Source organism: Rhineura floridana, chromosome 1 (assembly GCF_030035675.1).
Source record: "Rhineura floridana isolate rRhiFlo1 chromosome 1, rRhiFlo1.hap2, whole genome shotgun sequence".
NCBI lineage: Eukaryota > Metazoa > Chordata > Lepidosauria > Squamata > Rhineuridae > Rhineura > Rhineura floridana.
In genome coordinates this window covers 130518291-130540168 of record NC_084480.1, presented here as the reverse complement: position 1 = coordinate 130540168, position 21878 = coordinate 130518291, and the positions used below count along the sequence as shown (strand labels likewise).

Genomic DNA, 21878 nt, shown 5'->3' with positions numbered 1-21878 from the left:
CTAACCTGGCAGTGAAGAAGAAAGAATTTAACATGCCAAGGGGGCTGTTTCTGCCTATAGCAGCCAGCTGCAATTGGGTGCAAATGTTGCTTTCATTTAATAACCTTCCATGGGTAGCCATTTTAAGTGAATTGCTATCTAATTGTACCTTTTGTTTTCCTCAAAATGGAGAAATGAGTTTTAAAAGATGTTAGTATCTGCCTAGATACAAAATTAAGTCATTAAAGATGACTTAATTAATGAAGTATGCATAAGGAGGGTATGCATATGGACGGAGACAAATACAAATACATGAAGTGCTATGTAACCCACATCCATTGTCACATGAAGAAGATTAATAGCCTTTAAAAAAAAAAGTATTTGTCACATCATCATTCTCATTCAGGAAAGGTCAGAACTCATGAGATCATTTTGCACTTTAGACCTTTTAAAAGGATTTGATATTCAGTACACAAGAAATAGAAAATACTTTTTCACACAAGGCATCATTAATTTATGGAATTCTGCCCTTTCACTTCAGTGGGGTTCAGAGAGGATTTGACAAACTAATGGAAGATAAGTAGCAGCAGCTGCTGGCCACAATAGCTAAATGGAACTTCCAGGTTCAGAGTTGGCATGCCACTGAATTTCAGTTGGGGGGGCAACAGTGGGGAGGACTGTTGCCTTCACAACCTTCTTGTGGGCTTCTCTGCGCCTACTGTAAAAAACAGAATGCTGGACTAGATGGCCCTTTGGTCTGATCCAGGAGGGCTCCGGTATACTTACTTTTTAGCTCCATCACCCTGGTGTAGTGTCCATTGGTTTGTTCACAAGATGTCTGCTTAATAAGTACAGTAGGGCCCCGCTCATACAGTGGGTTACATTCTGGACCCCCGCTGTAAAGCGAAAACCGCTGTAAAGCGGATCCCATTGACTTATATGGACCAAAATGGCGCCCAGCAGCAAAAAACCACCATAAAAGCGGAACAAGTGCTGTAAAGCGGGGCCTTTCTACAATTCACAACCGCTATATTAGTGGAACGTTGTAAAGCAAAGCGCTGTGAAGCGGGGCCCTACTGTAAGCAGGATTCTTCATGGTAGCTTCTCGTATTGAGACTTACGAGTGTTTAAACTATTATAATTAGAAATCCATTTAGGTATTTTGCTGCAATCCTAAACATGCTTACTAGGAAGTAAGTCCTGTTTAACTCTGTGCAGATTACTTCTGAGTAAACATGCCCAGGATCGCTTACTTAATTATTTTCTTTAGATTTTTACTAAAATCTGTGAAGAATTTGTCCAGGCCTTTGAAATAGTAATTGTTTTATTCCTCAGTTTTATTGCATTCGTATCTCACACTTTTGCTTTATGTAATTTGCATTAATTATTCCCATATTTGTTTATAACAGGGAGCAGTTCTGAAGCCAGAATTAAAACGTGATCCAGTCAGCACACGGGTTAAATTAAAGATAATCCCTCATCTTCTGCGCTCTAGGCAAGCTGCAGAAACGTTTCCTGCAAATATTCAGGTAATGTTTTCACTCTCACAGTAATCTAGTTCTCAACCTCTCAGAACCCAATTCTAAGCCCTTGGCCTATGACTGTCCCTCTGTGTCATGTGCTGTGGCAATTATTGAATCATCATGGAGTGTGCTAGTTAGACTAATGCTATACCTTTTAAGGCACTGGATGTGCTGTTTTCTGTACTTCCACTATAGCGCACATGCCAGACTGAGAACATGTCTATGCTAAACAAGTCTTGATGCAGTGAAGCATAGCATATGGAATACCGTTCTTAAGTGTAATTTATCTTAGAGCCTGTTTTTCATGAACTTTTATTGACAATTACAGTAAATTTGATGGGCTGTGAAATTTCAGTGGGATACAAAAAACTGTGAGAGGAATTTTTTAATGTAGTCCCATCAACATGTGCTTCCTAATTATACCTCCTTTTGTAAAAATGATGGTGCCTACAGAAAAGAATTAGAAACAATATTGTTTTTAATGAGCTCTTTTTTCTGCTAGGTGGTCTATGATGGACTTTTTGGTGCAAATACCAATGCAAAACTGAGAACCTTGTCTCTTCAATTTGTGCATCATATTTGTGTAATGTAAGTAATTTAATACTAGTCATGACATCATATGCACAAACATAAGCTTGGTTGGCAAGCTGTGGTTAAATTATGAATGGTGAATGGTGAATTAGTGGTAAGCTGGAGGTTTATGCGTGCATGGTTTTTGTTCACTTGAGGAACAAAATGGTGTTATACCATCAGGAAAGATTTATTATTACCATTTTAATATTTCTTATTTAATAACAATAAGAAAACAACAGAGAGAGAAATAGTTGGATTAAAATTATGACTATTTAATTGGAGAATAAAGTTTAGTTGGATGAAACCCTAAAACCAAAGCACAGCAAAACAATATAGAACACTAAATCATAAAAGTGAATGAAAGTGACAGAAAGATACCAAAACTGCCACATTAGCACAGCATTATCATCTAAAAATGTTCTTGGATAGCCAGATTTTCACTGGCCATCAAAACGTGATAAGCCTTCCTTTGGGAAGGAGTTGCCCAATATTTTCTTTTATATCAAGGAAATCTCTTGCTAAGAATGATTTTTTAAAAATACATCAAATCCTTATTCTTTCATGTGTTGAATTTAGTTGCCCCGACAGTAAGATAAAGCCACTAGGCCCAATGCTTCTGAATGGACTGACAAAACTGATTAACGAATATAAAGAGGTGAGTTCAAAAGATCTTTCTAGAGAGTAAAATTTGTTGTGGAATTTGTCAACATGCACATTATTTTTTAATATCTGGGGAATTACTTGATATTTGCTTCAAAAGAAATAGTAAACATACAATAGCTAGCACGGATAACGAAAACAAGTGGGACCTGCAGTGCAATGTTACAATGTATTTCCTGCCTAATAGGAATGCTCCTGGTCAGGGTTCTATACCATGCATTCCCTCAGAATAGGACAATCTGGTTTTCCATACCACACCATGTTTGTTTTCTGGCATTCAAGCATTCTGCAGCTTCTGAGCATGCTCAGTCCTCATTGGGCTGTTTATTTTAAAGGAGGGTCATATTTCCCTCTTGTTTCTCTCCATATTGGCTCCATTTCTTTTGGCACTCGCCACCTGAATTTGCTATTAGAGGGAGTAATATGCCTGAAATTAGGTGTGGTGTTGTCTCCTAGACTTTCCAAATAGACTGATAAGGACAACTTGACTGCAACTCTGTATATGGTTTGGTGCACTCAGTTCCACTGCAAAAATAAATGTGCTTTACACTAATGTAAATCTTCATGATTTTAGCCCATGTGTAATACCATGTGGTTGCAATGCGCAGTGTGTGTTCAGCTATGGGGGCCGGACCCTCCTCATTCATGCATCAGCGCAAATGAGAGTGTCCCAGCAAAGCCAAGGCATACTTTGTAGTAATTTCCTGTCCAGGAGAGTTTCAGAGCTGGACAAAGCAGATGCAAAATCTCCAAGCCACAAAAAGGTTTGGCACTAATAGCTGTTATATGGTATATAGCCCATATTATATGTCTTGGTGTGTGTGCAGGCCCCAGAACACATTGATACTCTACCCAGTTTCCTATGCACAGTCAGGGAAATATATTACACCTACCTGCTCTGCTTCTCCTATCTCGGAGACCACCAGAGATCTACAAGTGGCTGTAACATTTGAATAAAGTTTGCTTTATCTTATATAGGACCAAATTATGCAAATGATTCCTGGATTGTATCTGGAATTACATTGCTCAAACCTACATGTTGTTTCAAGGTCTTGTCATAGAGCATCTTATTATATCTGCAGTTCTGCATGTGCCAAGTCTCCTTTTCTTCCTCATGACAAATCAAATTAAAGAACTAGAGGTAGTTTTATTGCCATATGCTGTGATTTTTCATCTCTTCGTGCAGAACACAATCCCATCTGCACTCCTAAAATGGCTTGCTTTCGATGATTATTGCATTTTTGAAGCTTTTGTATCTCTGAAACTTTGTCTAATTAGAAAAAATATGGGAAGGAAGATGTAGAATGAAATGTAATAATTTGGGGAAAATGACAATGGAAACCTGAATGTATATTGTTACTCTCACTTTTCTGCTGACTGACTTTTTTTATATATAATTCAAGGACCCCAAATTGTTGTCAGTGGCCTATTCAGCTGTTGGAAAACTCTCCAGGTAACAGAAACACACTTAAACACGAGATGTCAGTTGATTTTTCCAAAGCAATTTGTTACTCTGCCAGTAGGCAACCAAGTTAACTTAGCACACTACATGGCAATTTGTAATGGTGTGTAGAATTTGGAATAGGTATGATCTTCTCGCTGCTCTGGAGCTGTTAAAGTAAATTTGTGTGGAGGATGCTTCTTGGATATTAGGGATAATCCATTGTTTTAAAAACAGGCATAAAATTGACAGTTTGTTCTCTGTGTAGTTTAAAACTGTGCCAAATAAGTAATCGTAGAGCAAAGCCAGCAATGGCATGCTTAATAAATTGTGTGTATAGAAATTAACCTTCAAAAATCTTGTCAAAATTGACCTCTTTGTATAAAGTCCTGCTTTTTGATGATCTCTGGTGGTTATTAGATAAAATAAACTTCTGCTAGGAGAGGCAAGCAATTTGGACTTAGCCTCTGATTATTGATGCCAGAAATTAACTGCTTTGTTTAATAGCTAGTGTTGCATAGCAGTGTGAACCAAGAATTTTTTTGATTCATATCTTACATGAATTATGTCAGTAGATGCCTTTATGCTGCAATCCTAAACACAATTACTAGGGAGTAAGCTATATTGAACACAGTGTGCCTTTTATTTTAGTACACTTGTATAGGATGCACTTGTCAGGCTTCCATTTGTCATACAGGGTAGTAACATCAAGCTGCCTTAAAGATTGTTCATACAAATTACTGAGGCAGTGTACATGAAGTGATTTGAACATTTTAAAGCACTGTTCTTCAACCTTGGGTCCCCAGATGTTATTGGACTACAACTCCCATCAATCCCAGCCAGCTTAGCCAATGGCCAAAGATGATGGGAGTTGTAGTCCAAAAACATCTGGGGACCCAAGGTTAAAGAACAGTGTAACCTAATTTTATAGAGATTTTAACTGGCATGTATATATTTTATTCTACTCTCAAAAATGGATCTTTTAAAATATTGACATTCTATTTCAGCCGAATACCTCAGCTGTTCACCAAGGACCTGGCATTAGTCCAACAGTTTTTTGAAGCTCTTTCTAAGGTTAGTAATACATGCATGGAAATAAGTTTCCAGAAAATGCTCCTTGTTTGTGGGGTGCATGCTAGTTACTAAAGGATGTATCTTATTTCAGGAAGATCCTGATACCAGGCTTGCTATTCAAGAGGCCTTGTCCATGATGGTTGGAGCATACACCAGTTTAGAAGGAGCCCCACGTACTCTTATGGAGGCGCTTGTGGCCTCAAACCTAATTAAGGTACGTTAACAAAGTGAGAGAGATGTCCTATGAAGGGTTGAAGTTTTTACACACAAATCCGTTGTACTTGGCAAGACTTACGTTCATGGAACTCATTCTCTTGTCTTTCTAATAAAGTGTAATGTTTTCTGCTTGATGAAATATTTAAAATAAGAAATATAGAAGGAATCCCCATTACCGGTTTTTGGTTTTATCTCCAAAGTTATATTCTCCAATCTGATATAGGCGTGTATGAGTGATTGCTCCTGTTGTTCTGTTAAACAGGTGATCATATAGGTTTGAGCGTTTGCTAAACGTCTGACCTAAATAACCATAGTTTCCTGCAGAGGAGGGGATCCGCAGATGGGTTGTCCCTCCCAGTTGTTTCACTATACAGGACTATGCAAATTAAGCTACTCGTATACTAGCATGTGGGAGGGTGAACCCACCCATTTCCTTCCTGCCTAGCTCCCTCTGCCGGTCATCTTGTAGACTCTGTCTCCTGCGCCTAGGAGAGGCCTTACATAGTTTTGCTTGTAGTGAAGGAGAGAGAGATCCTTTCAGAGAGGATCCTGGGAGAGTGTGTCCAGCCTAATCTCGAATTCCCTTGAGGGCACCCAGTCCCCCCTTTGCAGCCCACTCTACTAATGGAAAGGCTAGGGTGCAAAAACTATCCAAGGTGATGGACCTGTCTGCCCAGCTGGTGTTTCCACCCTCCTCTCTGGAGCTGTAGGGACAGCAGTTTTGCTGCCGGCCTCAGAGGAATGGTGTCGTTCAGGTCTGCAAATGACTTGGGGACCAGCACTGGAACAAGCTACCATGAGTTTGGGGGGGGGGCTGGTAGAAGGTGTCACATAAAAAGATAAATTAGGCTTAGCACCTCTTGCCAAAATGGACTAATTTGCAGATAATTCTATAGTATGTTTTTTTTAAAGTGTTAGAAATGAAGCACCAACAAGCATTTATATTACAAACCACTAAAATATTTTGTGGTGATCTTGGCTGCCTGCCTGTCCTAGAGGAGCTACGTGATCAGAAGGCCTCTTGAATGTCACTGAGTGAGTTGTTGATATGATAGGGAGCACAGGCTATCATTGATTGATCTTGTCTGTACATTAGAAAAGGAAGGATAGAGGAAGTCGGCTTTGGAACAAAAGGTTGTAAGAGAGAATCCCCATAGGTATGAGAAGTACGTGTGTAAGAAGGAGAGGAAGATTGTGTGTGAGAGAGAAAGAGAGAGAGAGATGCACAAGGCCAGGAACTGCACAGGTGAGGAAGGCTGCACATAGATTTTAAATAGGGTTGTATTTAGTGAAATACTAAAGTGAATGTTCAGAATGTTCTCCCCCTGTGTGCCCCCAAAATCTGTTCTGGGGATTCCCCAAACCCTTCAGAGCAGATTTGAGGACGAGAGGGGTGGCCTCTAGAGTTGCCTGTAGTGTGTTTAGAAATGTCCAAAATCTTTATTTGTTGTAACATTTGTGAGAAAGTTTTCAAATCCAGTTCTGAGGCAGGTGAAGGCTGCAGAGTAATTACAAGGTTTGCCTGTTAATAATCCTCATTACCATTACTTTGAACGGGGCCTTAACATTTTTAACTATTTATGTTTCCCCTTCAAAACTGAACACAACAATAAGTAACCGTGACAGAAATTTAGGGGTTTTAACTTTCTTGTACAAGCTGAATTATTTAGACTTGACTATGCATGAGAAATAAACTCAGTGTACTGTAGGTGTCAGTGTGGTTCCATGTATTCCAAAGAACTGGATATAAAATATGGAAATTTGTATAGAATCATAAAGATTGGAAGTAATCACAAGACCATACAATTTATCTATCTTTATCCTAGACACGAGATGCTTTCCTGTGCTACACATTTTATTCCACCACCTTTGGTGATACATACTTTGTTTGCTGGCTGCTAAAAAATTTACTGGGCAAAAGGAAATTAGGAGCTGAAGAAATGGCAGTTTGTGGCATCTTTAAATATTGGGAATGCACGTAACTCTGCTTCCCCGGGGTGTTTTTCCTATTGTTGCCTTTCTGTTTCAGTTTTTTTTATTTCATATAAGTGCCTGTGTTTTAAAACAACTTTGATCTTTCTTTTTTTTAGCCTCAAGTCCAAGTACGCCAGGTGGCTGTAAAGTTTGCCAGCACAGTGTTCCCTTCAGATCACATTCCTTCAAGATATTTACTGCTTTTAGCTGCAGGAGACCCGTAAGTTTAATGTTGCATTGTGGGTCAGATCTATAACATGGCATAGACATTTACTGTTGCAGTAAGTGGGATGCTTCCAGGGCATAATCATCTTTTTTGGTTGGCATGCAGGAGGCATCTAGAAAACATCCTAGGACAAGCAGGATCACACAACAATGGTTTGTAAAGATTGACCAGCTGCTGTGTCCCCAACCAGTTCCTTCTCTGCCTCACCTAGGAACAGAACAGTTGCTTTAGTTCTTCTGTTTCGATCAGTTTTCTAGCTTTTGTATTTCTGAAATTTTCTATAGCCTTGTTCCTGTGTTCTTTTAAATATGTTATTAAAGCAGAACAGGTCGCCCATCTTCATGGTAAGAAGATTACAGGAGTGGCACAAAGGTTTTTACACATCCATCAGATCTCTTCAAGGTTTCACTAGTGGACACCCCAGTGATGGCTCTTGTGTCTGGGCCCCTAAGGTTAGAGGTTAAAGATTTGGGAGAGAGGTGCTTAGATTCAGCCCTCAAAAAAGCTGATGAAGCTGAGGCCCTCTCTCTGAGTGCAGTCTTCACAGCCTCTGTCTTTCTCATGCTTCATCTAGGATTTGTTTGTCAATCAGATCCTAGACCGGGGATAGCTAACCTTTTTCCATATGAGGCCGGCCATCAATGCAGTTGTAGCTCCACCTGTCGTCCGAAGGCAAGAATGTTTTTTGAAGTCAAGACTAGGGGCATCAGGCCCCTCCCACTCTCCAGTTCATTCTTGCCTTCGTATCGAACAAGTTTGTAATTCTTGACAGCGTAGCTTTAGATAAGTTTTTTCTGTATTTTTGTGACGGAGTGGGAGGTTCGTGTGTCTAGTCTGTACCTTCTCTTCCCTCTGCTCTGTCTCAACTGTTTTGTTTCCTCGTATTTGATTTTCGTCCAGGGGGGGGTTTCCCCTTACCTCGTTTTTTCCCCAGTAAATTGCCTAACGGCTCTCAGGGAGAACGCAGCTGCGGCTCCTTTCGTTTCTTTTTTTTCCCCCAGTAAATTGCCTAACGGCTCTCAGGGAGACCGCGGCTGCGGCTCCTTTCGTTTTTTCCCCAGTAAATTGCCTAACGGCTCTCAGGGAGACCGCGGCTGCGGCTCCTTTCGTTTTTCCCCCAGTAAATTGCCTAACGGCTCTCAGGGAGACCGCGGCTGCAGCTCCTTTTGCTCTCTGGCGGCTGACGCAGCTCTAATCAGGAGCTTGCGATCGTGGCTTCCTGGCCCACTCCGCCGCATTTGTTCCTGACTTTTTTGGCTTGCCTACATACGGAGCCTGTGCCTATGGATTCCTTTTGCCTCCTGAAGCTCAGTGACGTTACGGGAGACCGCGGCTGCGGTTCTCCCTCCCTCAGCAAGCCACCTAGAATTAACTGAGAGCTTGCGGCTGCTGCCCGCAGTATCGCCGCCCCTTACTTTTTTCACGGCAGATCTAGAGCCTGCGGCTGTGGCTCTTTTTCACCTCGTTTGCTGTGCCGCTATCAGAATCTCTCGCCCTCGCGGTCCCAGAGTTCGCCTTTGAGGCTTTTTCTTAAGTGCCGCCATTGCTCCTTTATCGCCCCCAGTTTTTCTGATTGGCTTATTTTCCCGCCCTTTCTGCGGGCGCCATTTTGTTTGCCTCTCCCTTCCTGTTTTTACTGTCTAGTCAGTTACAGTGCCAAAGGGGGGGGGTTTCTATTACCAGGGCCGTAGCTGACCACACCAAACCTGTTAATCAGCCCTCACAGTGTAATCTATTGACTCCAATACTGCTGCTGGCTCTTGCAACGTTATCTACTCTGCACTATCATAAACGTATACAGGCTGCTGATTCTCCACCAAACTGCCTGAACTGTGCATTCTGCCCCTACGTGGCAGTGTACAAAGACTGTTGATACATACAATGGTCCATTTTCAAGCAAAGGACCTCGCTGATCCATTTTGATAGCCTTTACCCACTGGCAATTTCTCTGCTTCATATACTGGGGTGACATTACCAGCCTACCATTTGGCCTGGCTTCATGCTCAACAACATTTACTAAGATCATCTCTGCTTAGAGGCAATTCTATTAGTGTCCTGAGGCTGTGTTTTCTTTTTCTCTCTATTATTGCCTCCTCTGTCTCTTGCTCAGACACAGTCAGAACTGGGGCAGAGATACAGGAGCTGGTTAATCTATACAAAACTTTTGTCATAGGGCCCTGCCTGTCTTAGGCAACAAGGGACTTAACTGTCTGTTTTCTGGATGTCTCCCACGCCAGAAGGAACTTACTCATGGTAAGTGACCAGTGTTGTGTTTTAAGACTACTTGAGGATACAGAAGGGTACAAGTGAATGTAGGTAGAGGAAGAAATGAATTCTTCTAAACCTTGAGTTACTGTGTCTTATATACTGGTACCAGTGAATTCCCTAAAGCAACAATGTCCTGTAATGGTTTGCACCACAGCTGGCATAGACAAATGTGTGTCATGTTCAGTACTTACTTGCTTATGCGACATCAAAATCCAAGTGTGTTACCAGATAATCTGAATATATTTCCATGTCTTGACATGCAGAGCCAACCTAAAAACAAATGTCTACTGCCCCTAGGAGCTTTACATTTAAACGTTGACAGTGGAGAGATAAAAAGAGAAGGGATGGGATAGGCAAGTGTAAGAAGAGAGGATGGCAACAAAATGTAGCTGTGCTTTGTTGTGGCTTTTGATATGAGGGGGTTAACCAATGGCTTATAGTTGGTATGGTTTCAGAGAATTTGAGTTGTGTTCAGCATTGTGCTAAGGCAAACATTCCATCAGTGCAAGGATTTCTGCTTGTGCAATGGGACATTCTCCCTCTCTCCTCACCCGGTACACTCCCTAATCTGTTCTGGGGGTTTCCCCGATCCTCCAGGGCAGATATGGGGTTGATGTGGGGGGAAGAGAGCAGGGGGAATCCTGTTAGCACCTTGCACTATTGCTGTTGTTCAGTTGAATACTACCCTTTGTCTTACATTGCCCTGTTAGAGCATTTCTGATCTGGCAAAATAGGTGTAGCTTACGGTTGCACTTGTATTGGTTTACCTAAAAAATGTATTTTATTTTTAGGTTGCCTTTCAGGAGAGAGTCCTCAAGGTTCCATACAGAACATAGCACACCCTAAAAATAATTGCAATAATCCAGCTCAGTAGAAAACAACAGATATCAAAATTGCAAGAGAAAACAGACATACCTTCAGTGAACAAATCCTTTAAAAGACATGCCAATGCATTTGAAAGCCATCAATAATAACAACAACAACAACAACAACATCAACAACAACAACAACAACAATAATAATAATAATAATAATAATAATAATAATAATAATAAAGTAGTGTAAAAGACAGCAGCAGTCTTCTTGGTCTTCAAAGCCTTTTTGAAGGTCAGAAGCGACATGGCAATCCATGCTTTCTTTGTGGGAGACTTCCACAGATTTGGGGCTACCACTGAAAAAGTCCTGTCTCTAATGCCCACTAGTCTAACTCAGCTAAATAGGAGTATCTGTATGGGAGAATTCTGTATATGTGTGCAAACTATTTTTTTCTTAATTTTTGAAAGACGGGAAGAAGTACATGGAGAAGCACAACGGGTGCTTAGAATGTTTCCTGGTAAAAATGAAAAGGAAAGTGGTGATAAACAAATGCCTTCCTTCCCAGAAATGGTCCAGTATATTCAAGAAAAGGTACAGAACTTCAGTTTAAATCTTACTGATTACATTGGGAGAATTTGTACAGAGTCTAATGATAATAATGCTACACCCCTGCTCCCACCCAAAGCATGTAGAAAACAAATCCAAGCCTTTCTAATGACTGATTTTAAAACCAGTTTTATGCCTTTGATTCTTTAGCCATGTGTCTTATTGTGTCTTATTGCTATGAACCACAGTGGGAAGGCCTTTAGGGGGTAAAGAAGAGGCCTTCTTGGTAGTTCCATTACCCTCAGAAGTTCAGGGGATGGTGGCCCAGGAGAGAGCTTTCTCTGTGGCAGCACCTAAGTTGTTGGAACTTCCTACCTACAAAGATGCGTCTGGTCCCTTTGCTATATAATTTTCAGCAGATGCTAAAGACATACCTCTTTACCCTGACCTTCGGCTCCTGAGATGTATGTTTTCAGAACCCACCCTATTATGATTGAAATTGTTTAAGCTCTTTTTAATATTGTATTTTAGATTTTGTAACTCACCCTGACCTTTATCGGTGAAGGGTGGGCAATAAATAGTTATAATTATGTTTAAGGATTGTATAAAAGTGGAATGAATACATAAATGATATAAATTGCCTAGTCATGGACTGGTCCTGGATTAAGCCTTTGTTCTGCCAATATTTCTGTGTGCGCCCTTATCCATTCCCTTCCAGTCCAGGTCTCATTTATGCTCTCCAACTTTTGTCTCTGTTGTCAAGGGGTAGATGTTAGCCACCCTAAAGTTGCAGTCCCTGCTACCTTTTTTTAAAAATAAATAAATTCATGTTTCCCTCTCATATCATGCTCTAATATGGGACAGTGACTTAATGTGAATGGCCTGTGGAATAATGGTCTGGCTTTGCTTATCAGAATGCTTTCTGTACTCTTGCTTTATTGGTGCAGGTACTCTTGACAGAGCACCTGAGGCAAAATATTTTAAATGTTTGCTTTTCTTTTACTGTGATGATGGATTTTATAATTGTTCTGTTGTGAACTTTGCTAGAAACCATTGTGATGAAAGAGTGGTATACAAATCAAAACAAACATACACATAATTTTTATGTTTCTTTGTGGGAGGGGCACTTCAGTAGAAAGACCACTCACCATATGCTCAGAGGCACCTGTTACCAAATTCTGCCAAGCTACACAGGAAGTGGATTGGACTGTGAAAGATCAACCCAAATTATGTTTGCATTTTGACAAATTTGTAGGGCAGTAACGTATCTCAGAGAGGAGGTCAGGTCTCCTGCTCCCCTGGTGTATTCATTAGAGCTGCCCAATTTCCCTGCTTTTTAAAGTTTGATAGAAATATCTGTTGGCTATAGGTACGTTCTTAAACTGCAAGGCTTTTTTTGCCTGTTAGTGAATGTATCATCTTAAAGCAAAGTGCTTTGGAACAGTCCTAGAAGCCATCTACCTGAGTGGGACTTCAGTATGTGAAGGATGTTGAACTGAAGTCTTCTGTTTGCTAGGATTGCTATACATATGGCTAATGCTTCTCTGTTTCACCGAATATCTTGAGGATAATGAAAGCTTCTAGCAGCCTTAGAAGTGGAAAGGTTAAATTGATTATGATTATTTTTCAATTAATTTATATACTACTAAACATGCCAAAATGGTATGATTCTGGTTTTTCATCCATGCCAGTCTCAAATAGTGTAGACAATTAATTTTAATTGCACTACAATTAGGGTGTATTTGTACACTGTTGTTGAATAAAGCTCCTCTCAGATATGTTGTGTTTTTCTCTCTTAGGCTTCTCACAGAATGAAAACTCCTGCTAAATATATGACTGGAACTACAGTTATGCCTTTCAACCCAGCTACTTTTGGAGAGGTATGTGTATCACGTAGAGGAACTCATACCTGATTATTTTTTCCTAGCATCAAAACCCTTTACAATAACATTCTGTGTCCATTCTGACAGCCCTAAATTTATAGCCTTCTCCCATATGAACCTGCCTGAAATTTAAGATCTGCATCAGAAGCCTCCTCTGGGTTCACCCACTGAGTTGTTAGCTGGGTGATGGCATCCTGTTTGCCAAATGCCCTTCCCAGTGAGTGAGGGAAGAGACTGATTCTATCCTTAAGAAGACAAGTTAAGACCTTCCTGTTCTGAGGTTGGAAGGATCATATACACACTGTCTGAGGACCTCGCTGCCTTTTTCACATTTGAACATATTTTCTGTAAACTCCAATCTCATGTGGATGCCTATTTGGACATCTGGAGGGCTTATATCGACTTAACTGTTTAATTTTAGGTGGAAATCCTGGTGGTTATTGTATCCTTAATGTGAGCTGACAGTGTTTTTGTCATTGTGTTTTGTTTCTATTTCCTTTTTTATCTTCCTTTTTTTTCTTCTTAAAATTAATTTTGTAAATATCAAATTTAACATAGACCTTCCAGTTCTCCAAGGCTGTTTAGTGATGTTTAGTGATCTGTTACTGTTGCTGCTTTATTGATTTTATTAATTTTATTGATCCTCTCTATTAAGTTTTAATCACTTTGAGGACTGTTCAGAAACTTAAATTGGTACAAAGAGCTGCAGCCAGAGTGCTAACCGGGGCTGGTTACAGGGACCATACAACCCCCCTGTTACAACAGCTCCACTGGCTGCCAATTTGTTTCCGGTCACAATTCAAAGTGCTGGTTTTGACCTACAAAGCCCTATACGGCTCAGGTCCAGGTTATTTGACAGATCGTATCTCCCTACATGAATCTGTCCGGGATTTGAGATCTTCAGGTGAGGCCCTTCTTGTGCACCCCACACCTTCGCAAGTACATATGATGCAGACACGAGATAGGGCCTTTTTGGTGGCCGCCCCTAGGTTGTGGAACTCCCGAGTGAGGTGCGATTAGCTCCCTCCTTGCTGTCCTTCTGGCGACAAGTAGACTGTTTTATTTCAACCGGCATTTGGGATAGAGAACGACCAGGATTAAGTGTCATAGGATTGGTGACTATATTATATGGTTTTATTATTTTAAATATTTTAATATTTTATTATTTTAAATTGTCTGCTGTTTTTAACATATGTTTTATGGTTTTAATTTTTCTCATAGTTTAATTCTTTTTTAATTGTATACTTCTGTTTGTTTTAAAGGTGTTGTTTTTAGTTGTAAGCCGCTCTGAGTCCCATTGGAAAAAGGGCGGGGTAGAAATAAAGTTTATTATTATTATTATTATTTGTTCATACTGTTTTAATGTTGTTTGTAAGCACCTTTGTGTTACTTTTAGGTAGGAAAGCAGCCTGCAAATATTTTCAATATTATTTATGATACCAAAGGTAATAAAAGTAAAGAGCGGACCCAATGGACTTTGCTGCCATCTGGTGGTCTTTTATGACTTATATGGGAAGGGTAGTAGTATTTACATTCACTAGCTGAGTTTTACCAATATCTTTTCACTTTGCACTGAGAGAAACTTCAAAAACTCTCTAGCTTGAGATTCCCTCCCCCATCCATTGAATATTTTGCCCCTTTCCCCCACATTGAGGACTTCCTGGAGCTGCCTGCCTAGCCATTTACAAAATGCTCCCTGGGACTCTGGAGTAAATGGCAATGTAAACGTCTTTCTTTACAACCTCCTTTGACTTCATTACTCTACTTTTCAGGACTTGGACAGGGACGCCCTTTCAGATTTGCTTGCTCAAGTTGGCCTATCCCAATTGTGTGGCCTTTTTTCATGGGCCCCTGTCTTTCGGAGCTGCAGCTAATAGAACGATTGCAGGGATTTAGAATTAATTGGCTATGTGCGTGCCAAATTAGCTCTTTTATTCATGTCCTAAGGTTAGGACATGGGGCTCCAGGCCTCTCACACTATTTGAAAAACTGTTACATGAATTTATGTGTTCATGTAGGGGGATCGTTTCCAGGTTTTATTCCTGACTGGGTAAATGTACAATTATCTCCCTTTGAAACTCTTCATGCTGCCTAGGGGGTTAGATGTGGGGCAGATCATTGACCCTTCTCGGTGGAATAGGATGTGGTCTTCACATCCCCTCTGCTTGGTCTCCACCATCGTATAGGAGAACATGTTAAAAGTCACTCACTGGTGGTTTTTAACCCCAGTGAGATTGACCCATATTACTTGATCAGGTTCTCCCCTGTGTTGGCAGGGATGTGAGGACTGGGGTAGTTATTATCGTATGATTTGGAGTTGTCAATATATTCTTGAATTTTGGTGTACGGTAACTAGAGAAATTAGTCTAATTATTGGACGGGAAGTCACTTTGGAACCTACATTATTTTTGTCGACTCTAATTTGGAGTTACCTTATAATTGTTTATTTCTTAATCGCTACATGATTTACATGAGAGCCAGTGTGGTGTAGTGGTTAAGGTGACCTGGGAGACCAGGGTTCGAATCCCCACATAGCCATGAAGCTCACTGGGTGACCTTGGGCCAGTCACTGCCTCTCAGCCTCATGAAAACCCTCTTCATAGGGGGTCGCCATAAGTCGGGAATGACTTGAAGGTAGTTCATTTCCATTTTTGTCACATGATTTACTGTGGCTCAGGGTTAGAAAGATGTCTCATCTGTTTCATTGGACACTTGGTTCCAAAAGACTCTTTTCCTTGCTGTTTCTGAAAAACTGACATATCACCTTAAGGAGCTTAAAGGTTTAGCGGACCCAATGGACTTTGCTGCCATCTGGTGGCTTTTTATGACCTATAGGCAAATGCATGGATGGGCAGTTCCAACAAAATATACCTTTATTTGGTTCTCATGATCTGTATCTGTCACTTCCCCTTTATATATAACATACTCGGTTTTCCCTTACCTTCTACCCCCCCCCCAGGTCTTTTTAATGTTTCTTGTTTATAATCCAGTCCCTTCCTCGTATTGTTAGTAGTAGTATTTCTATTCCGTTTCATCCATCCGGTTAAGAGCCATGTTATTTTTAGATGTTGCTTCTATTCCTTTTCTTGGTTTGTAATGTATGATATTTCAAATAAAGGTTGTTTAATATATATAACGTAACGTTGAGCTACAAACTCTTTTTTGCTAACAGAGTTTAGATTATTGTGGTACAGATTTCTATCTAGTTCTGAGAGCAGTCATTACAAATATTGGGCAAGATCAAGGGGAGAAAAATCTGTACCACAATAATCTAAACTCTGTTAGCAAAAAAGAGTTTGTAGCTCAACTTAAGTTATCTGTGTAAATTTGCATAATGTTTCTCTTTTCCCAAACTTTTGCTATTTTTACTATTTTGCACAATTCGGCTTATACTAGTTATAGGGAGAAGCAAAAAGCTCTATAACTGCACTTCTGGGTTCTGAGATTTCCTCAGGCATTGCTCACATATTTTACAACCATAGGGACTAGAAACTAACTTTTTTTAAACAAAGAAAAGAAAGCTGAGATTGTTAGGAAGCTGGATTCTGCGCCCAATACTGCATTCCTTGTTGTCTCCCTGCCCCCCCCGGTGTTTGTGTAAAATCCTAAACTACAGCTGTGGGCATGATCCAGCCCAAATTAAGCACATCATATTGATTCAGCTGGGTAGTTAAGCTCATTCTTTAACATATTGTTGCAGAAGGAAGTAGTACACATACTTTGCCTGAATCATATTTATTGTAACAGATCTGCAGGCTGTTTACCGTATTTTGCAGCAGTTAGCTTTTAGGCATGTTGCAGTTCTTCCTGAAATACAAAGGTTGACATGTTTTTTTTTTTTTTTTGTTTAAATTAGCCTAAATTTGAGAGCTGATATAGTGTGATGGCAAAAAGACCGAATTAAGGATAGGAAGTCACCATTCAAATCTTGACTCAAGCTAAGGACTCAGAAGGTGGTCTTAGGGAGGCCACATTGCCAGCCTCAGACTCGATCTGCAACCCTGAGATAATTATACTGTCCTGCCTTACAAGGCTGGGATAATATATGTGGAACGCTTTGAACTTTTTAAAGCGCTATAGAAATGTTAGTTCGTATTATTAAATTGGGAATCATGGCGGAGTAAGTGAAATCAAACACTTTCTGACTGATAGTGATTGTTGTTTCTTGTGACTAATGGCCTGTCTTTCTAACTGTTTGTCTTGTTTCTTCTTTTGCTCAGATAGTCCTGTACCTTCGTATGTGTCTTGCTCACAGTGCTGGTGTGGTGCCCACCTCTCAGAGCTTAGCCGAAATGCAAGATCATGCTCCAGCAATTGGCCGTTACATAAGAAACCTCCTGTCTGGACATGTTATAACATCCTCTTCGTCAAAGGGTGGTGAAAGCAACCCTGTGCAGATCTACATAAGTCTTCTTCAGCAGCTGCTCTCTGGTGTTGGAGGTGAGAAACAGTGGTCTGCAGAGCTGAAAGAAAAAGCTCTTCTTGTTATTGACTTGATAAAAAGGCTCATGAATGATCATGTAATGTGCTCATTCGAAAGATGCCTGCAGTGACTTATGAGAGTCACTTTGTCATGTATGATGAAATTCACTTCCTAAGAACATACGAATTGTTTTCATTTGTCAGAACAATGTTCTTGTGGTCTGGCATTCCGTTGGCCAGCTGGGGTACTCATAAGTAGGACATGCAAGTGGTGGGATTTCCCAGTTGCTTGTCCCTGTGATTTGGTATTCAGAGGTATACCACCTTTGTATATGGAAGCTATCAAGGCAAACAGTCACTTACAGACCAATCCTCCATGGTTCTGCTTCCACCCAGCCCCATCCTTTAAAAAAGACATTTGTGGTTCTGGTCAACATCATGTATTACGGAATTCATAACTTTAATTTCCCTAACTTGTTTTAAATTACTGGGGACACAGGGTGTCTTGAGGACAGTTGTGTCACCTTAAGCTAGATATAGGCTGGGTGGGGAGAATGACTCCTAGAGAAAAAGAGCTAGGGGTGGCTAACTTCTTTTCACGAGTCAACTTGCACATGCTGCTTCATATTTTTTTTTTAACATTTTCTAATCATGCCTTCGCAACCATACAAGTGGTGACTCCTTGTATTTTCACTGTTCATCATGCCTTCCATTGCCTCCAGCATTCTGGGCTTTCCCCATCCCCCTCTTACATCACTTCCTCTCATCACAGCGACACCGGAAGTGGCATCACTTCCAGTATTGCAGGATTTCGGCAGCTGCACCGCTCATTCTTCCATCTTTCCTCCTTTCGGGTTCGGTGTGGGTGAGTCCTTGTTGGTTTCGCTTCCCAAACTGTCATGCAGTTTTGAGAGCTGCATTCAGATTTCTGTCTTATTTTAAGGGAGGTAAAAGAGATCCAATCAGTTTTGTTTTTATTTTCTCCAATGATTTACAATATTTTTATGAATTATCTGGCTATAAGTGTCTACTAGTTTCAGCTGTTACAATTGCTTATTCCAAAACGGGTACCTCAAAGTCAAATGAAGTTTGACCTTGAGATGACAATATTTTCTGGGCTTCAAAGATTGGTAATCTGGTTTAGCCCATGGATTGCATTTCCCTCTCTTGGCTTGGTCTGGGGTGAGGCGTATGTCATGAGTGATAGCATTTGGCTTGGCTTCAGCAGCTTGCTTCAGGTTTCTGGAGCATTTAGGAGCACCAGAAGTGACTTGTCAGCGCATGTGAAATGTTGGTGATGAGTATGCTGGGCCCCTGGGGGTGTTGCTATTGGGCAGAATGACTTAAGTGTTTTTGGAGCATCCTGATGTTGGATTTCGTCCTGTTGGTGAAATGCTGTGCATGTGTTGTGTCACACCTGATCTTTCTGCCAGTTGTTATTATTGATTGATTGATTGATTTATATCCTACTCCTACTCCCAGTTAGAGCCCAGGACGACATATCGTTATATGGCATAGTTGGGCAATTTTGGCTCTCAGTTTTAGGAGACTAATAGTGCCATAGCCATGTTTACTTGGAAGTATAAGTCCTTTTGGATGCAGTGGGTCTTAATCCCAGATCAGAAGGGGCTAGGATGGCAACGTAATTGGCTCTTAATTTTGCATCCTGAAAATCCTTGATTTTTTTTTTTAAGTGAAGGCTGATTCCAGTGTAGGGCAAAGTCATGGCCCTGTCACTGCAAAGATTCCTGCTAGATTCCTACCCCTTCACGCCCCCCAACATGTTCTAGAGGTTCCTGCAATCTTCCGGAGCAGATTTGTGGAGGGCACACTTGGGGAAGGGGGGGGATTACTTTTGGTAGTGATGTCCTTGCGCTGATGGGATGCATTAGTTGGATTCCGCCCTAAATTACTAATTCTCATTGTTAAAAACTCATGCTTGCAAATGCGATGGCATACATCTTCAGTGTCAGATAATATTCTTTGGCCATATGGTTTGACTTGCAAAATATACCTAGTCCTATTATAAAAGAAAATCACAATCTTAGTGTTGCTTTATAAATTAGTTTGAAATATTATTGGCATGTTTGTTTATGGGCAACAAAGGAAAGAGCATACCAAAAACAATTCTGCATATTTTCAGACCTTGAATAACATCAATGTGATATCTTTTTTTAAAAAAAAAAATAATACTGTGTAGGTTTGCCAGTCATGTACTGTCTGTTGGAGGTGGTTTCAGTCTATCCTGAAAAATTAGCTGCAAGATTTGTAGACAAAATGGATTGGATAAAGGTATGTTAAAATCCTCTGGAAATTACAAGTTTTTTTTCCAGTAAATGTTGCATTTTACTCCAGTAATATCACTCCCTAAGCTTGCCTTCTGATTTGTTGGCAATGGCAAACATGTAGCCTGTGTCACACCTGTACTAGCCCAGTATATGTTCATGGTGAGGCTTCTATGTAAATCACTTGGGGATTCGTTTTAAAGGTCAGCCATTGGGATATTGGTATGGCATGAAAATGAAAAGGGGTTATGAAAAAAATGAAAATTTCTTTTTAGGCTGTTTGTATTAGAAAATGACTTTCAAAGGCAAAAGGATCCAGTGTTAGTACGACAGTATTGCAGCAACTAAAACATTGGAATAGGGCTTCTTGGGGCTTGGTTCTGTACTGATTACTTCTGTTTTCCACGCTGTGTCTGTCTGCATTGTATTGGAATAACATAGCAGATATGGTCAACTTACCTGCAGAAATTGTGTTGGTGCGAGGTTCTTTCAGGCTCGCTTCTACAGTTACAACTTGGGGAAAGTGCCATTCAGAAGTGCCCTCAATGGAACCTTTGGCTCACTGAATCATCGTTTTTGCTGCTAAAATGCTATTAAAATGTTAAGTGTATTTAACATTTAATTTTTGTACATATTTGATATGTGCCCTTTATTCCCTTTAACCTTTTCAGAGCCTTATGAATACTAATAAGGAAGAAATGCGGGAGCTGGCTGCTTTGTTTTATTCAGTAGTGTTGTCAACAGTGTCAGAAAATGAATTTAAAACTTCTGTTCAGCACCTGATAAAAACAGCAAAAGACAATCACGTAAGCACAGTTGCCCTTCCTTCTTGTTCTTTGTAACTTTTAATGACTGTGAAATACAGTAATGCTACTGTACATCCCAAATGATTTTTTTATCTAAAAAAGTTGAATTAATCAATATTTTGGAAAACAATGGTTTGTCTATAATTAAAATAGCAAAAAGAATCTGAAAAAAAACATGGGTGGGGGAAACTGGGCAGGCTGTGATTGGAGAAACAGGAGGCATCCTGACCCTTCCTTCTTAACATTTGTTTAATTACATACCAGATATCGTAAAATATCTTTATAGTTCTGTGTTTGAAATAGGGAATATTTTTGAGGTATTTTTCTGTATGACCTTTTTTTCTTTAACTTTGACAAATCCTGTATAAATCAAACAGAAGAGGATTTTGGAGCCATAGTTCTCCATACATAGACTTATCATGGACCCCATTGAAATCATACTTGCAGTGCAATCCTGTGGATTTCTACTCAGAAGTAAGTCCCACTGAGCTCAATGGGACTTATTCCCCCACAATCTCCCAAATTTGTTCTGGATGCTCCCTCACTCTCCAGGGAGAGGAGAGAAAGCCTTGCTACACAGGCAGATGTCCTTGCACTAACGGAATGACTTTCTGTGATGCCACCCAAAGCCTTTCAACTTGAATAAGAGGAGAAGAATTCTTAGCCATGTTGAGGTTAGTTGGAATGTTAACCATTCCAATATTAGAGATAGGACCAGAGTTACAGTCCTAGCTAGGGTTGCCATGTGATTTGAAAGAAAATCTTACGTGATAAATTAGTTTTCATCTGAGTATATTTGGTGGAAGCACAGTCGGTTGGGACAAGGGATAGGGCTTTTTCAGTGGCCACACCAATATTATGGATCAGCTAGTCCCATGAGGTATGGATTATGTCCTCTCTTATGCCTTCTGACAGCTTGTGAAGCTGTTTTATTTTGGCAGGCTTTTAATTTGCCAAGTTGAAGTGGGTTTTGCATCAGGCTCCATCTTAGAATATGCATTCTTTCTTGTGTAAGAGTGAAGTGCCTTTTCTAAAATGTCTGCCGTCTGCAGTTTTCAGAAACGTGTGTGTATATACATGCAGATTTAAGCGCTGTTGAATTAATCGGGATGTCATTTTAGATGAGTAAGATAACCTATTGAAGGTCATAGACTTAATTGTATGCAAAAATGCTTATAAGGCAAAG

The 21878-nt window shown here is 40.3% G+C and overlaps 1 protein-coding gene across 8 annotated transcripts in view; it reads left to right on the top strand.

Annotated features, from left to right (window-relative positions):
- ECPAS (Ecm29 proteasome adaptor and scaffold) overlaps positions 1 to 21878 on the top strand; it is an 81841-nt gene that overhangs the window by 14913 nt on the left and 45050 nt on the right. For 6 of the 8 annotated variants that reach the window (XM_061632105.1, XM_061632079.1, XM_061632068.1 and 3 more), the window contains 13 exons: positions 1389 to 1508; positions 2005 to 2090; positions 2652 to 2730; positions 4139 to 4188; positions 5184 to 5250; positions 5342 to 5464; positions 7557 to 7660; positions 11218 to 11341; positions 13096 to 13176; positions 17400 to 17619; positions 18374 to 18466; positions 19802 to 19893; positions 20558 to 20692. In XM_061632105.1, the coding sequence (XP_061488089.1) occupies positions 1389 to 1508; positions 2005 to 2090; positions 2652 to 2730; positions 4139 to 4188; positions 5184 to 5250; positions 5342 to 5464; positions 7557 to 7660; positions 11218 to 11341; positions 13096 to 13176; positions 17400 to 17619; positions 18374 to 18466; positions 19802 to 19893; positions 20558 to 20692 (1374 nt within the window). The remainder of the gene's footprint in view (positions 1 to 1388; positions 1509 to 2004; positions 2091 to 2651; positions 2731 to 4138; positions 4189 to 5183; positions 5251 to 5341; positions 5465 to 7556; positions 7661 to 11217; positions 11342 to 13095; positions 13177 to 17399; positions 17620 to 18373; positions 18467 to 19801; positions 19894 to 20557; positions 20693 to 21878) is intronic. The other 2 variants (XM_061632115.1, XM_061632087.1) reach the window with 1 other exon arrangement.